The sequence below is a fragment of the Triturus cristatus genome, chromosome 1_2, assembly GCF_964204655.1.
Source record: "Triturus cristatus chromosome 1_2, aTriCri1.1, whole genome shotgun sequence".
NCBI classification, from domain to species: domain Eukaryota; kingdom Metazoa; phylum Chordata; class Amphibia; order Caudata; family Salamandridae; genus Triturus; species Triturus cristatus.
The window spans coordinates 1197594199-1197611313 of record NC_140580.1 but is presented as its reverse complement, the minus strand read 5'-3'; the positions used below and the strand labels follow the sequence as shown (position 1 = coordinate 1197611313).

Genomic DNA, 17115 nt, shown 5'->3' with positions numbered 1-17115 from the left:
CTTTGGTTCCATGAGCAACATTGGCATTGGCTATAGCTGGCCCAAGGAATATTTTAGGTGAACATTTCACATTTGCAATTGTTCTCATGGACTGTGTGTCTGTGGGGCCTGAGGTTGGGGTTGTGAATAGTGTCACCTCTAGTGCAGTCATTCAGTTTCTTCACAGTGCAGTTTTGAGAGAGGGTCACCTGTAGAGTGATTAGCGACGCTATACAAATCTAGATTTATTGATTGATTGCTATTGTTTTTGTTCTTAACAGCTTATAATAGTTGATATTAATCCATAGACGTCTCTCGTATCTTGTGAGGTTCTTAAATGCCTTTGGGTCAAGTTCATGCTACAGAAAACTTCAAATATAGGTGTCTCCCACTTTTGTATGTAGGGTGTTCCTGTGTATCCAAGTTTTCCTTTGTCCACGTGTATCTCAGTCTGCCTTTGTCTACGTGTATCTCAGTCTGTCTTTGTCCACGTGTATCTCAGTCCTGTATCTCAGTCCGCCTTTGTCCATGTGTATCTAAGTCTGTCTTTGTCCACGTGTATCTCAGTCCTGTATCTCAGTCCGCCTTTGTCCAAGTGTATCTTATTCTGCCTTTGTCCACGTGTATCTCAGTCCTGTATCTCAGTCCGCCTTTGTCCAAGTGTATCTCAGTCTGCCTTTGTCCACGCGTATCTCAGTCCTGTATCTCAGTCCGCCTTTGTCCACGTGTATCTCAGTCCTGTATCTCAGTCTGCCTTTGTTCACATGTATCTCAGTCTGCCTTTGTCCACGTGTATCTCAGTCTGCCTTTGTCCACGTGTATCTCAGTCCGCCTTTGTCCACGTGTATCTCAGTCCGCCTTTGTCCACGTGTATCAGTCCTGTATCTCAGTCCGCCTTTGTCCACGTGTATCTCAGTCTTGTATCTCAGTCCGCCTTTGTCCACGTGTATCTCAGTCTACCTTTGTTCACGTGTATCTCAGTCCTGTATCTCAGTCCGCCTTTGTCCACATATATATCAGTCCTGTATCTCAGTCCGTCTTTGTCCACATGTATCTCAGTTTGCCTTTGTTCACGTGCATCTCAGTCCTGTATCTCAGTCTGCCTTTGTCCACGTGTATCTCAGTCTGCCTTTGTTCACATGCATCTCAGTCCTGTATCTCAGTCCGCCTTTGTCCACGTTTATCTCAGTCCACCTTTGTCCATGTGTATCTCAGTCTGCCTTTGGTCACGTACATCTCAGTCCTGTATCTCAGTCCGCCTTTGTCCACGTGTATCTCAGTCTGCCTTTGTCCACGTGTATCTCAGTCCTGTATCTTAGTTCACCTTTGTCCACGTGTATCTCAGTCCTGTATCTCAGTCCGCCTTTGTCCACGTGTATCTCAGTCCTGTATCTCAGTCCGCCTTTGTCCATCTGTATCTCAGTCTGCCTTTGTCCACGTGCATCTCAGTCCTGTATCTCAGTCCGCCTTTGTCCACGTATATCTCAGTCTGCCTTTGTTCACGTGCATCTCAGTCCTGTATCTCAGTCCGCCTTTGTCCACGTGTTTCTCAGTCCGCCTTTGTCCACGTGTATCTCAGTCCGCCTTTGTCCACGTGTATCTCAGTCTGCCTTTGTCCACGTGTATCTCAGTCCTGTAGCTCAGTCCGCCTTTGTCCACGTGTATCTCAGTCCTGTATCTCAGTCCGCCTTTGTCCACGTGTATCTGAGTCTGCCTTTGTCCACGTGTATCTCAATCCTGTATCTCAGTCTGCCTTTGTCCACGTGTATCTCAGTCCTGTATCTCAGTCCGCCTTTGTCCACGTGTATCTCAATCTGCCTTTGTCCACTTGTATCTCAGTCCTGTATCTCAGTCTGCCTTTGTCCACGTTTATCTCAGTCCTGTATGTCAGTCCGCCTTTGTCCACGTGTATCTCAGTCTGCCTTTGTCCACGTGTATCTCAGTCCTGTATCTCAGTCCACCTTTGTCCACATGTATCTCAGTCCTGTATCTCAGTCCGCCTTTGTCCACGTGTATCTGTCTGCCCTTGTCCACGTGTATCTCAGTCCTGTATCTCAGTCTGTCTTTGTTCACGTGCATCTCAGTCCTGTATCTCAGTCCGCCTTTGTCCACGTGTATCTCAGTCTGCCTTTGTCCACGTGTATCTCAGTCCTGTATCTCAGTCCGCCTTTGTCCACGTGTATCTCAGTCCTGTATCTTAGTCCGCCTTTGTCCACGTGTATCTCAGTCTGCCTTTGTCCACGTGTATCTCAGTCCTGTATCTCAGTCCACCTTTGTCCACGTGTATCTCAGTCCTGTATCTCAGTCCGCCTTTGTCCACGTGTATCTCAGTCTGCCTTTGTCCACGTGTATCTCAGTCCTGTATCTCAGTCTGCCTTTGTCCACGTGTATCTCAGTCCTGTATCTCAGTCCGCCTTTGTCCATGTGTATCTCAGTCCTGTATTTCAGTCCACCTTTGTCCACATGTATCTCAGTCTGCCTTTGTCCACGTGTATCTCAGTCCTGTATCTGTCTGCCTTTGTCCACGTGTATCTCAGTCCTGTATCTCAGTCCGCCTTTGTCCACGTGTATCTCAGTCTGCCTTTGTCCACGTGTATCTCAGTCCGCCTTTGTCCGCGTGTATCTCAGTTCTGTATCTCAGTCCGCCTTTGTCCACGTGTATCTCAGTCTGCCTTTGTCCACGTGTATCTCAGTCCTGTATCTCAGTCCGCCTTTGTCCACGTGTATCTCAGTCCTGTATCTCACTCCGCCTTTGTCCACGTGTATCTCAGTCCTGTATCTCAGTCAACCTTTGTCCACGTGTATCTCAGTCCTGTATCTCAGTCCGCCTTTGTCCACGTGTATCTCAGTCTGCCTTTGTCCATGTGTATCTCAGTCCTGTATCTCAGTCTGCCTTTGTCCACGTGTATCTCAGTCCTGTATCTCAGTCCGCCTTTGTCCACGTGTATCTCAGTCCTGTATCTCAGTCCACCTTTGTCCACGTGTATCTCAGTCTGCCTTTGTCCACATGTATCTCAGTCCTGTATCTCAGTCCGCCTTTGTCCACGTGTATCTCAGTCCTGTATCTTAGTCCGCCTCTGTCCACGTGTATCTCAGTCCTGTATCTCAGTCCGCCTTTGTCCACGTGTATCTCAGTCTGCCTTTGTCCACGTGTATCTCAGTCCTGTATCTCAGTCCGCCTTTGTCCACGTGTATCTCAGTCCTGTATCTCAGTCCGCCTTTGTCCACGTATATCTCAGTCCTGTGAGAGCAGCAGAGCTCCAGTGAGCCGCCACAGCAGTAGTGAGGTGTGAGCCGTGTGTGCAGCAGCAGCAGCCACAGCGGCCACGAGCGGTTTGAGCTGTTCTGAAAAAACGCCAACCGGGTGTTCCGGTTGTTCCGGGTTCCAGTCTCCAATCTCCGGGGGACTTTGAAGTGGACCAAGTCCCGAGCGGCATCCCCTGAGCAGCGTGCAGTGTGCAGTGTGCAGCGAATGAGCGGACGAGTGGACGGGCGGGAATACCCGGGAGTCCCGTGAGTGCAGCGGTGGCGGTGGCGCTAATTGCTAATTGTTGGGACTTGGTGGGACTTGTTAAGACGCAATTTCCTGCGGTTCTGTCTTCAGACTCCTCGGACTTGGCCATTGTCACTGCCATTTCTGCTGTTGCTGGTTTCACAGTGGGAGAGGTGTTTCCCCCCTCCCGTTTCTATCTGGTGAGCGGTGCAGCTAGATTGAGGCAGGAGTTATATCGCCTTCTCCCTGCATGTTGGCTGGCCAAGGTGGGTTTGTGGGGGCTGTTTGGAGGATCAACCACTGGAATTGGAATTGGAATTGACCAGCTGAATGAATATCTATATGATCCGCATGATCTGCGTGATCTGTCTAGACTGTCTGGTTGACTGAATTGCTTAACGCCACTTCTGGAGCAAGTTTGTCGTGCTTTCTCTTGCGGAGCATTGGGGATAATTATATTGCCTAAACACGGTTTTTGGAGCCAATTTGCCGCACTTTGGACTCGCGGAGCACTTGGGGGATATTACCTGTGTGTTCCTGCTGCCTGGTCCCCCCCGCCGTCGCACTCTATACCGCGACCGCAGAGCGGGGGGACTACAGGCCCCACAATCCTTTGTGGCTCCGCCCCCCCCTGACACCAGCGCCCGCGCCCGGAGGCGCAGAAAAGGAGGGGCACATCTCCCGCGACGAGGGATCGCGCGCGGGGGGTAAGCCCGGGCAAAGGGCGGGCCCTCTGTGGCCCTCAGAGGCTGAAGTAGGCTGGGCTGGGCCTACTAATTTATATTTTAATTTTATTTGTCTCTCCTGTGAGAGGCCCCCTATTAGATGTAGGAGGATTGACGATCCCTCTCCCCGTAGCAGAGATGACTAGGTCAGTCCCTATTGTATCTGTGGCTCTTAATCCTTCTGCTCCTACTTTTCATGCCTCAGGTGATGGCGTTGTATGGCCTCATCATCTGCCTATAAAAGTACCAGAAGTTTTTGTAGATACATTGACTGTGGATTTTCTATCGTTATTTGATTTTGATCTGCCTTTAAATAGAGCATGGTTACTTAAGTATTTCAAAGACATAGAGAGTCTAAAGTTAATCCAATCTAACGATATTGATTTAGTCTCCATATCAGGAACAGTTGCCGCGCCCTATGTCAGGGTAAAGTTCTATTCCAAACTTATAGTAAATCTTATATTGCAACAGGCTGAGAACTTCCAGTGTAGGGGAATTGATGTATTACCTGTTTTGTCTTCTAGAAGAGATAGTTTCCCTTATAATAGACTCTCTCAGCAGGGCACTGGCCAAGATGGTCTCCCACCCTCATTTGATGATTTAAAGATTTGGGTTTCGAAAAGCACACGTTTGGTGACGCATGTAATGCCTGCCCCGTTAATTCAGAACACCCTCCCAATAGAAGATAACCAGCTGTGGAATTGGCTGCCCGGTGCTTTGTCTAGTAAATCCATAGACAACCCCAAACTTTTTCAACATCTTTAGCAGTAATTTAAAAGTTCTCTCTTGGAATGCTGCCGGGATAAATAATAGTCCCGAGAAATTACAGTACTTGTTCTCTCTGAACGCTAGTGTGATTTGCATCCAAGAGACCTGGTGTGCTAGTAGATTGTGTGCAGGGAGAGATTATTTTGTCCTTGAGGCAATGGCCTCTCCTTCGAAGAAAGGGCATGCAAAAGGGGGAATTGCGTGCCTTCTGTCCAATAGATTAAAGTGGAACTTCACCCATTATGCTGACCCAAGCAACCTCTTTCAGGCGGTGACCCTTTATAGTCTAACCAGTATGGGAAACAATAATCCTCTGGTAATAATAAACGCATACATCCCCCCGGATTAATGTTTTAATATTCTATCGAAGCAAGTCTTTTCGTACATTAAACAGATTAAAGAGTTAGACCCTCCCCCCTCTGTGTTGTTAGTAGGTGATTTTAATTGTAAAGTTTCTAACTCTAGCTTAGAGCTATTTAGAAACAAATTTAAAGAAGAAGTCTATCTTATTCCTCAATCTCTCTTCCCTAATAAAATTAAAACAAATAAGAGAGGGAAGCTGTTGCTAGAAGAACTTTCAGCGGCGGAGGGGCTAATAGTGAACGGTAGGCTTCCCTCTGATGTCCCTGCAAAATATACTCATAGATCCTCCCAAAGTGAGTCAATTCTGGACTACGTAATCACCGACTATTGTATTTTCTCCTTAGTGAAGGATTTGGTGGTCTCTCCGACATCATTTAGTGACCACAATGTGATTACTATAAGCCTCTCTTTACAACCTCCTAATTCCGATTCATGGTCCCTTAACAGTGATGTAGTTAACTTTCATAAGCACTCTGGAAGATGTTTTTGGAACTTTGAAGCCAAGAAGGGCCTGGAGTGTATTCTAGGTAAAACAACTCTAGAACTGAATGATTGGCAGGGTTCTGAAATAATTCACTTTGAGAATTTTATGAAGGAGGTCATCCGTGTTGCCAAAAGGTCTAGTTCTTCTGTAAAAAAGATTTATGTTTCTAGACCGATTACCCTCCTAAATAAGGAAATAAATAAATTAGTGCGGGAGCAATTTTTGCGTAGATCTATTGAAATAAATAATAAAATATACCTGTTAAAAAGAAGGAGAAGCAGAATTAGGAAGAAACTTAAAAAAGAAAAAGAAGATTCACTCTGGATAAGTCTACGGGAGGCCGCAGTTCATGGCAAAGTTAGACAATTCTGGTCACTCATTGGGGAGGGTTGTGGAGTAAGAGTTAGCCCCCTCCCTATTCCTATTGCTGAATTGTCATGGGTCACTTTCATTTCCAACCTGTATGCTGGGAACGGCGTAAGGGTAGAATGTAAGGGGACTACTAGAGAAGATGAGTTTTCTATTGACGCCCCTTCGGACAAAACCATTGTAATGGCCATTAAGGACATGCGTTCCTCTGGAGCAATGGGGCCTGATGAACTTCCCATATCGGTATTGAAGCAGGATCCTGTCTTATGGAGCAAGATTCTTTTTCCATTATTTAGATTTGCTTCATTAGTAAAGCTGTGCCCTCTTCTTGGAAGGGGAGCATATTGGTTCCATTATTCAATAAGGGCGATAGGGATAAGCCAATGAATTATCGCCAGATAGCCCTTCTCGATGCCATTGGAAAAGTCTTTTCCAAATGTCTCCTATCGCTAATTACTGATTGGGTTGATGTAAATCAGATATTACCCCTTGAACAAACCGGCTTCCGTAAGGGGCATGGTACATTGGATAACCTCACAGCCCTTCAGGTTATTTTGGACAAATATATAAGAGTTCGGGGAGGAGGAGTGTATACGGCTTTCATTGATTTCTCCACAGCATTCGACAAAGTTGATCGTCCCTTGCTGTGGAGAAAGCTATCTGACTTGGGCATGCCCCCTCTTCTATTAGATCTGGTGTGGTCTTTACACACGGACACTTGGTGCCGAGTGTTACAAGGTGGAGAAAGGGGTTTATCGCGGGTTATTCCCTCCATTAATGGATTAAAACAGGGTTGTCTACTGGCCCCATTACTGTTCTCCCTGTACATTGCTGACCTTCCAGCTTCGCTTTCATCTTGTGTTGGCATAGCCCCGGTAGTGGGGGGATCTTCTATTTCCTGCCTCCTATATGCAGACGACATCCTTATCCTAGATTTAACACCTAGGGGATTAGCTAATCACCTGCAGGCTTTATATCTTTTTGCAGAGAACCACTACATGAGGATAAATGTCACAAAAAGCAAAATTATGTGCATTACAGGGAAGAAAAAATCTAAATCAGAGAATTTTGGTTGGTCAGTTGGTGGTCAGAAATTGGAGGTGGTTAAGACATATACCTTCTGAGGAAAAATTATTTCTGCCAACCTGAGCGAGAAGCCTCATATCAATAATAATTCCCGTAAAGCCCTGTCCCAAGGTGTAGGAAGGTGGATATCTGACTATGGTTACCCCCAATTTTTTGCCTAGTGTCTAGCTGGTTTTTCGACTTAGTAGGCCTGAGATCCTGCCATTCAGGGTCTCAGCCTGTCTGCTCTCACTCTAAAATGGACTCTATGCACCCTAGGTGCATGACCAATTGGAAGTGGATCACCCTGTAAGCCCCTGTACCAGTGTACACTAGGTACCCAGGGCATTGGTGTATCTAAGGCCTACCAGGGGCTGAAGCATGTATTGTGCCACCCCTGGCCTGGCCTAACAAATTTGACACAACTGGCTGATCACTCAGCTGGGGTAAGTTGGTGTAACCACCTCTTACTTAGGTGTAGTATACCTATACCTAACCTTAAATGGAACACATGGTAACCTATCAGCCACTCCTACAGCAGGCCTTGACAATCCTGAAGGCAGAGTGCTTGGTTCCATGTGAGATGGTGCTCTGGCATGAGCTGAGCCTGTCTGCAGTGGTCGGAACCACTTCCTTCTACTGTTTCCAGATATCGTCATACCATATACTCTTAAGTGCATTATGAACCTCGCGGTTAAATGCTATCTTTGGTTTGGCTTTATCAAAACATGTCGAGTAAGGTGTCATACGAATTGGAATACTAACCCCTCGCCAATTCTGGCGACGGGGTTAGCATTCCACCCTTCTAGAGGGACGCGACATGTACAGTACCTGAAACCCGGGTAAAATCAGACATAGCCTCAGCTCCACAAAATGGATGCTGCCACCACAGACACAAGTCTGCCCTCCTGCTGCTGGGAGTCCTTCCAGCTTGGGAGGTGTGGACAAAGGGTTTCCTGCCAGGGGAGGTGCGTGCACCACCCCAGACAGGATTTTGTGTATTGGTCAGGTAGGGCTTGAAAGGAACCAGACATGCCTGAGGCTCACAAGGAGCCTCGGTGCATATGCCAGTTCAAACCGGTCCTGGGGCACACCAGCCCTGGACCTGGGGCGAGCTGGACAAAGGATTGGGGGTGTAACCGCCCCCCTTCCTGGTCCCACCCTTAGGGAGGGACCTAGCAGGTAGTCCGGCCCCTAGAACCCGAATAAAGGTAGGAGCTGTGTCCTAAGACTTTAGACATCCTGGAATCAACTTGAAACTAAGAAGAAGACGGGAACTTCGACGCTCTGCCGCACAGAGGACTGAAGCCAATCTCCCCTGTGGTCAGGGAGTGACCACCTTGCTAACGCAAGCACCATCCAGCGAATCAACGTCTGCTTTGCCGCCGCCTCCCGCCGGAGCCCGAGCCCAGAGACTGACAAGACCTGGACCTCCAGACCTCTCACCGCCCGATCCACAGTCCCTGAAAAAGAGAGACCCGTGGAGGCAACGAGACACGTGGAGCTAGCCATCTTGAAACGACCACGACAAGCTGCAAGTGCAACAACCGAGGCTCCCTCCAAGTTGTGCTTTGGGATCTGAGAAGCCCAACCCTCGAGCAGCATCTGCACCAAAGGTGAGCCCTCCAGCGTTTCCACGATCTGCGTGGGGCCCTTCTGCATTTTGCCACTCGACGCGCCTAACCGGTTGCTGGCCCGCTGGCTAGTGGCCATCTTGGCGACGAACTTCAAGAAATACACTGCTGGTCTGGTTGCTCCAGACTGGCCCTTGCTCCCCTCCAAAGGAGCAGTCCCTCTGACCTTGCTGGTCAGAACCATCAGCTTATTTCGTTTTCCACAACAATTGCTTTTGCCAAGGCTTGTTTGCTTCGATCAAGTCGCCGACAGCGAGAGCCTGCGTGGGACAGCTCGTGAACCGACTCCTGGACGTCGTCGACCTTCAGGGACCACGTGGCTGCAGAGACAAGCTACACCTTTCTTCCTGTTTGCACCCGACATCGCCTGGTACCCACCTGGTGCCACGCTGGTCACTGGCTAGTGACTGTGAACACTGTCCCCTCTGCTTACAGGTCTTCTACAACTCCGATCCACTCTTGGATCCACCGCATCTCTTCTGGACCGACCGCCTGCAGCATCTTTGTCTCCAGGCTCCATTGAACAGAGAGAAGAAACCCGACGCACTTCGAGACCTATGCACCCGCTTCCTGTGGGTGAGGTAAAGCTGGCACTCCGGTGCCCAAGTGTAGAGAATCATCTCTAGTGTCTGTGTTTCCAATCCTGAGTTCATAGTCCATCCGGAAGATCCTTTTTGCAGTAACTTTGTAACTTTGACGCACCCATTGAAAACCTATGGGAGCACGCGTGTGACTATTTGCTCTGCACACGCAACCCGTGGACCTCCTGGTCACTAACTAAAGTTAGCTCCTTGTAGGCCCAGCGATTCTAGAGGCCCTAGGCCTTTTCCCTTTTCTGTTCGTGGTACTTATACCACTATTTTAGTATATGGTTCGAGCGGCCACCAGGGCCTATCCATATAAAGTGCAACTTCTGTGTATTCTAACGTATTCTTGTTTAACGATTTGTGCTCCTGTGCTCATAAAGAGTCTAGGGGATACTTTGAGAAATAAATACATATATATTTTCAATATATATCTGTGTGGTGTCCTTTCATTGGTATAAAGGGGGGTTACATTTGGTAAAACAGCCTGCTTAACACGCTTCACGAGTTTAGCCTCAAAGACTGCTTAGCGTACGCTACCACTAGGGCAGCTGGTCCGAAAAGGTTGACTTACAACCACACCATAAGGGTTGCTTGGCATGGTACAAGGTGGTCACTTTAACTAGTGAACATCATATACCAGGCCAACTTCTCACACAAGGCAAAAGTCTGAGCGCCCTTTATTCCGCCACAGGGAGAAGACACTTTGCTTGTTTACTGGAGGTTTACAGGGCAAAAATTCCATCAACCCTCTTGTACGGAATGGAACTGGTTGACTTAAAGCACTGGGGTTTTCTACATACGGTAGAAGGAAAATTATTAAGGTCTATAACTTCTCTCAACCCCGCCTGTTCTGTGGCTGCCTGTAGACTTGAATTCGGTCTCCGTAGTAGTTGGGTGCAGGGCCTGTCCGCTCTAGTACGATGGGTTGCCAGCCTGGCTAGAGGAGAAACGGGGACTTTGAGATCCCTTCTCAAGGGGGAATTGTTGGGTAGCTTAAGAGAGTACTCCCTAATTGTTAAGAACTTTAGAAAGGCTGTGGCACTTCTTGAATTGGAAGAGAGTACCATTTTTACTATTTCCCCTTCCCAGCTAAAATCTCTTTTGAAACAGGCTTCTTGGGCTCTTTGCTTCACGTTGGACAAGAAGTCCATGCTAGTAAAGAGGGGAGGTGATCTCCTTGCAAACACATACTCAATGAAGTTTGCCCAACCCTATGTCACCTGGAATCTACCACATGGTGTTCGGAGATTTTGGTTCCTCCTAAGGCAGGACTTGCTGCCCCTAAATACTCTTTTGGCAAAATGGCATGGGTCCTCTCCCACATGTAACTTTTGTAATATGTCTGCTCAGGATCGTTCTCATGTACTGTTTATATGTCCTGCATTGCGTCCACTTCGTTCGAAGTGGTTAAGATCAATATGCTTGCAATTGGGTATCCTCAATGTGAATTCTTTTTTGCAGGCCTTATATACTCCTCCAAATGAAATGTTTTGCTTCAATATTTTTAACTTTTTTAAAGGTTTTTTAGCTATTTATTGATGAAATATGGAGGTATGTGTCGCTGATTATCTTGTTCAGTGGAAAATGTTGTAGTTGTCATTTTTACTTTGAGAATGTGTATTTGTATTTGTGTATCTTGTTTTATGTGGACCTCTTCGGAGTGCCAAAACATAATAAAATTGATTGATTGATTGATTGATCTCAGTCCTGTATCTCAGTCCGCCTTTGTCCATGTGTATCTCAGTCTGCCTTTGTCCACGTGTATCTCAGTCCTGTATCTCAGTCTGCCTTTGTCCACGTGTATCTCAGTCGTGCATCTCAGTCCGCCTTTGTCCATCTCTTAGGATGATTATCTAATTCGCTCTTGTTTTTGTATTTCAGATGTGGACGTGCTCCAGAGGTTGGGCCTCAGGGGGAACAGCTCGTCGGCCCCTGTGCCTCGGGGTGTCCTCGCCTTCAGCTCCGGGCTCCTCTTCACGCACGGGGCCCGCATCGGGGGCCCCGTCCACAGCGTCATCCCCGCCGCCTTCGGCACGGACCTGACCCTGGTGCTGAGCCTGCGCTCTCACCGCCCCAACAACGCCTTCCTCTTCAGCGTCAAAAGCAGGAAGAAGAAGCTGCAACTCGGGGTGCAGCTCATCCCCGGAAAAGTCATCGTCTATGTGGGGCACAAGCAGTCCGTGAACTTCGACCTCGATGTGCACGACGGGCGCTGGCACCACATGGCCATTGGCATCCTGGGCCAGGTGGTCACTCTGCGGACCTCGTGTGGCAAACGCAGGGTACACGCCGATCTGCACCTCCAAAAAGACAACACATTGGACCCCGAAGGCTCCTTCGTGCTGGGGAGGCTGAACCAGCGGTCTGCTCAGTTTGAGGGGGGCATCTGTCAGTTTGAGGTGCTCCCTTCCGCCGAAGCAGCGCACAACTATTGTAAGTACTTGAAGAAGCAGTGTAGACAGGCCGACACTTACCGGCCGCACCTACCGCTGCCTCTGACACCCCTGCCCACCCACCCAACCCCACCCGCCAGCCCAAGCCATCCTCTGAGTATAGCGCCTTCTGAAGGAGGCCCTGCACAGCTCCTTAGGACCACTGTGCGCCTGGAGCATCAGCACCGAGGGGTCGGTACCTCATCCAAGCCACAGAGTATCGGTGCCTCATCCAAGCCACAGGGTACTGGTGCCTCATCCAAGCCACAGGGTATCGGTGCCTCATCCAAGCCACAGGGAATCGGTGCCTCCTCCAAGCCACCGGGTATCGGTGCCTCATCCAAGCCACAGGGTACTGGTGCCTCACCCAAGCCACAGGGTATCGGTGCCTCATCCAAGCCACCGGGTATCGGTGCCTCATCCAAGCCACAGGGTATCGGTGCCTCCCCCAAGCCACAGGCACAAGTGTCCGTCCCGAGGGTCACTGCCAGTGCCACACCTGTGACCCCAGCACGGCGTGCGTTACACCAGCCTCTAGACTTGCCAACTTGGACGACTAGCGCACCCAAAAATGCTTTGCGTCTGATCCCTGCTCATGATGAAAAGAAAGGGGCACTTACCACAGCTAACCCAACTTTACATGGATTTAAAAACTCTACTACCATCAAGAAAGAGTCACCAAAAGAAGCCAACAAGAAAATGTACCAAAAATCAACCTCAAAGCCTTCAGGAGTGCAGAGCACATCAACTCCCCCCATACAAAAGAGGCCCAGAGCACCCCTGAAGGCTTCCTATGCCGTGAGTTCAACTGCACACGTGGAGAACAGGACAGACACCCCTCGGAAGCAGCCAGGGCAGCTGAATGCGAAGGCCAGCCCAACTCTGGCTTCCGTCTCTTCCACCACATCCCAGTTTGAATGGTTCCCTAGCAGAGTCGGTGGGCAGACACCAGCCACCACTCCGACGGTCACATGGGCCTACCGTCTCTGGGACTTCAATGGACCGACAGAGTTTGCACCATTAGCTGGACCTCCAGGGCCGAAAGGAGACCGCGGACCTGCAGTAAGTGACCGCTTGCAGCATGTATGTCTGACTGCACATATCTGAATAATACAGCAGTAAGTGACCGCATGGAACATGTATGTTTGACTGCACATATCTGAATAATACAGCAGTAAGTGACCGCTTAGAACATGTATGTCTGACTGCACATATCAAAATAATACAGCAGTAAGTGACCGCTTAGAACATGTATTTCTGACTGCTCACATCTGAATGATACAGCAGTAAGTGACCGCTTAGAACATGTATGTTTGACTGCACATATCTGAATAATACAGCAGTAAGTGACCACATGGAACATGTATGTTTGACTGCACATATCTGAATAATACAGCAGTAAGTGACCGCTTAGAACATGTATGTCTGACTGCACATATCAAAATAATACAGCAGTAAGTGACCGCTTAGAACATGTATTTCTGACTGCACGTATCTGAATGATACAGCAGTAAGTGACCGCTTAGAACATGTATGTTTGACTGCACATATCTGAATAATACAGCAGTAAGTGACCGCTTAGAACATGTATGTTTGACTGCACATATCTGAATGATACAGCAGTAAGTGACCACTTAGAACATGTATGTCTGACTGCACATAGCTGAATGATACAGCAGTAAGTGGCCGCTTAGAACATGTATATCTGACTGCACATATCTGAATAATATACCAGTGAGTGACCTCTTAGAACATGTATGTCTGACTGCAAGTATCTGAATGATACAGCAATAAGTGACCGCTTGGAACATGTGTGTCTGACTGCACATATCTGAATGATACAGCATTAAGTCACCACTTAATACATGTATGTTTGACTGCATATATCTGAATGATACTCTAGTTAGTGACCGCTTGAAGCATGTATGTCTGACTGCACATATCTGAATGATGAAGCAGTAAGTGACAGCTTAGAGCATGTATTTCTGACTGCACATATCTGAATGATACAGCAGTAAGTGACCCCTTGAAACATGTATGTCTGACTGCACATATCTGAATGATACAGCAGTAAGTGACAGCTTAGAGCATGTATGTCTGATTGCACATATCTGAATGATACAGCAGTAAGTGACTGTTTGGAACATGTATGTCTGACTGCACATATCTGAATGATACAGCATTAATTCACCGCTTAAAACATGTATGTTTGACTGCACATACATGAATGATACACCAGTGAGTGACCGCTTGAAGCATGTATGTCTGACTGCACATATCTGAATGATACACCAGTGAGTGACAGCTTAGAGCATGTATGTCTGACTGCACATATCTGAATGATACAGCAGTAAGTGACCGCTTAAAACATGTATGTCTGACTGCACATATATGAATGATACAGCAGTAAGTGACAGCTTAGAGCATGTATGTCTGATTGCACATATCTGAATGATACAGCAGTAAGTGACCGCTTGGAACATGTATGTCTGACGGCACATATCTGAATAATACAGCAGTAAGTGACCGCTTAGAACATGTATGTCTGACTGCACATATCTGAATGAGACAGCAATAAGTGAAGCATGTATGTCTGACTGCACATATCTGAATGATACAGCAGTGCATGACCGTTTGGAACATGTATGTCTGACTGCACATATCTGAATAATACAGCAATGAGGGAACGCTTCGAGCATGTATGTCTGACTGCACATATCTAAATAATACAGTAGTGAGTGATCACTTAGAGCATGTATGTCTGACTGCAAATATCTGAATGATACAGCAGTGCATGACGGTTTGGAACATGTATATCTGACTGCACATATCTGAATAATACAGCAATGAGGGAACGCTTCGAGCATGTATGTCTGACTGCACATATCTGAATAATACAGCAGTGAGTGACCGCTTAGAGCATGTATGTCTGACTGCACATGTCTGAATGAAACAACAGTAAGTGACCGCTTAGAACATGTATGTCTGACTGCACATATCTGAATAATACAGCAGTAAGTGACCGCTTGAAAACATGTATCTCTGACTGCACGTATCTAAATGATACAGCAGTGAGTGACAGCTTAGAGCATGTATGTCTGACTGCACATATCTGAATGATACAGCAGTAAGTGACAGCTTAGAACATGTATGTCTGAATGCACATATCTGAATAATACAGCAGTAAGTGACAGCTTAGAACATGTATGTCTGACTGCACATATCTGAATAATACAGCAGTAAGTGACCGCTTGAAAACATGTATCTCTGACTGCACGTATCTGAATGATACAGCAGTGAGTACCAGCTTAGAACATGTATGTCTGACTGTACATATCTGAATAATACTTTGAATTTTGTACCACAAGCACATTCAGAGCAAATTAGAAAACCTGTTCTACCCTGTAATGGTAGGTACTATGCAGAATGGTAGCAGGGGTGTCCAGAATGGTAGTAGTGGTGAGTGAATAGGACAAGATACAACATGCACATTTACAATGCGTGGCATTACAACACACTTTTTACAACGCAAAATCCATTACAACCAATGTAAGTACAGCACAAGCCATTACAACGCATACTCCACTACAACTCAAATTACTATTCTAACTCCGCCAGGGCGTTACTTTGGGGAATGCGCTGTAATGGCATGTGGTGTAATGACATGCATTGTAATGGATTTCGTGTTGTTATGGCATGCGTTGTAAAACGTGCGTTGTAACGATGTCTCCCTTGGTGTGTAGAATGGTACTAATGGTATCCAGAGTGGTAGTCTTACTATGCAGAATGGCCGCAGTAGTGTCCAGAATGGCAGCAGTAGTGTCCAGAAAGGTAGTTGTAGTGTCCAGAATGGTGCAGTAGTGTCCAGAAAGGCAGCAGTAGTGTCCAGAATGGTGCAGTAGTGTCCAGAATGGCAGCAGTAGTGTCCAGAAAGGTAGTTGTAGTTTCCAGAATGGTGCAGTAGTGTCCAGAATGGTAGCAGTAGTGTCCAGAATGGCAGCAGTAGTGTCCAGAATGGCAGCAGTAGTGTCCAGAATGGTAGCAGTAGTGTCCAGAATGGTAGCAGTAGTGTCCAGAATGGCAGCAGTAGTGTCCAGAATGGTAGTAGTAGTGTCCAGAATGGCAGCAGTAGTGTCCAGAATGGTAGTAGTAGTGTCCAGAATGGCAGCAGTAGTGTCCAGAATGGCAGCAGTAGTGTCCAGAATGGTAGCAGTAGTGTCCAGAATGGCAGCAGTAGTGTCCAGAATGGCAGCAGTAGTGTCCAGAATGGCAGCAGTAGTGTCCAGAATGGCCGCAGTAGTGTCCAGAATGGCAGCAGTAGTGTCCAGAAAGGTAGTTGTAGTGTCCAGAATGGTGCAGTAGTGTCCAGAAAGGCAGCAGTAGTGTCCAGAATGGTGCAGTAGTGTCCAGAATGGTAGTAGTAGTGTCCAGAATGGCAGCAGTAGTGTCCAGAAAGGTAGTTGTAGTGTCCAGAATGGTGCAGTAGTGTCCAGAAAGGCAGCAGTAGTGTCCAGAATGGCAGCAGTAGTGTCCAGAATGGCCGCAGTAGTGTCCAGAATGGCAGCAGTAGTGTCCAGAATGGCAGCAGTAGTGTCCAGAATGGTAGCAGTAGTGTCCAGAATGGCAGCAGTAGTGTCCAGAATGGTAGCAGTAGTGTCCAGAATGGCAGCAGTAGTGTCCAGAATGGTAGCAGTAGTGTCCAGAATGGCAGCAGTAGTGTCCAGAATGGCAGCAGTAGTGTCCAGAATGGTAGTAGTAGTGTCCAGAATGGCAGCAGTAGTGTCCAGAATGGTAGTAGTAGTGTCCAGAATGGCAGCAGTAGTGTCCAGAATGGTAGTAGTAGTGTCCAGAATGGCAGCAGTAGTGTCCAGAATGGCAGCAGTAGTGTCCAGAATGGTAGCAGTAGTGTCCAGAATGGCAGCAGTAGTGTCCAGAATGGCAGCAGTAGTGTCCAGAATGGTAGCAGTAGTGTCCAGAATGGTAGCAGTAGTGTCCAGAATGGCAGCAGTAGTGTCCAGAATGGCAGCAGTAAATCAGGTAAATAAATCGGGTAAATCAGGTGTTTGTTAAGCGCGACTACTCAAGGCGCTGGGGGGGGGGGGGCTTTGGGGGAGGTTTGCAGGTTTTGCAGCGTGAATCTTTCTGGATTCACTATGCTGTGCATTATTCCGCGATCTTGTGGTTGGGTCCGGATTCGTAGTCTTTTCTCTTTTTTT

The 17115-nt window shown here is 47.5% G+C and overlaps 1 protein-coding gene across 3 annotated transcripts in view; it reads left to right on the top strand.

Moving 5' to 3' along the window:
• COL27A1 (collagen type XXVII alpha 1 chain) overlaps nucleotides 1-17115 on the top strand; it is a 2221286-nt gene that overhangs the window by 327623 nt on the left and 1876548 nt on the right. For all 3 annotated transcript variants that reach the window (XM_085614179.1, XM_085614180.1, XM_085614178.1), the window contains exon 3: nucleotides 11349-12961. In XM_085614179.1, the coding sequence (XP_085470305.1) occupies nucleotides 11349-12961 (1613 nt within the window). The remainder of the gene's footprint in view (nucleotides 1-11348; nucleotides 12962-17115) is intronic.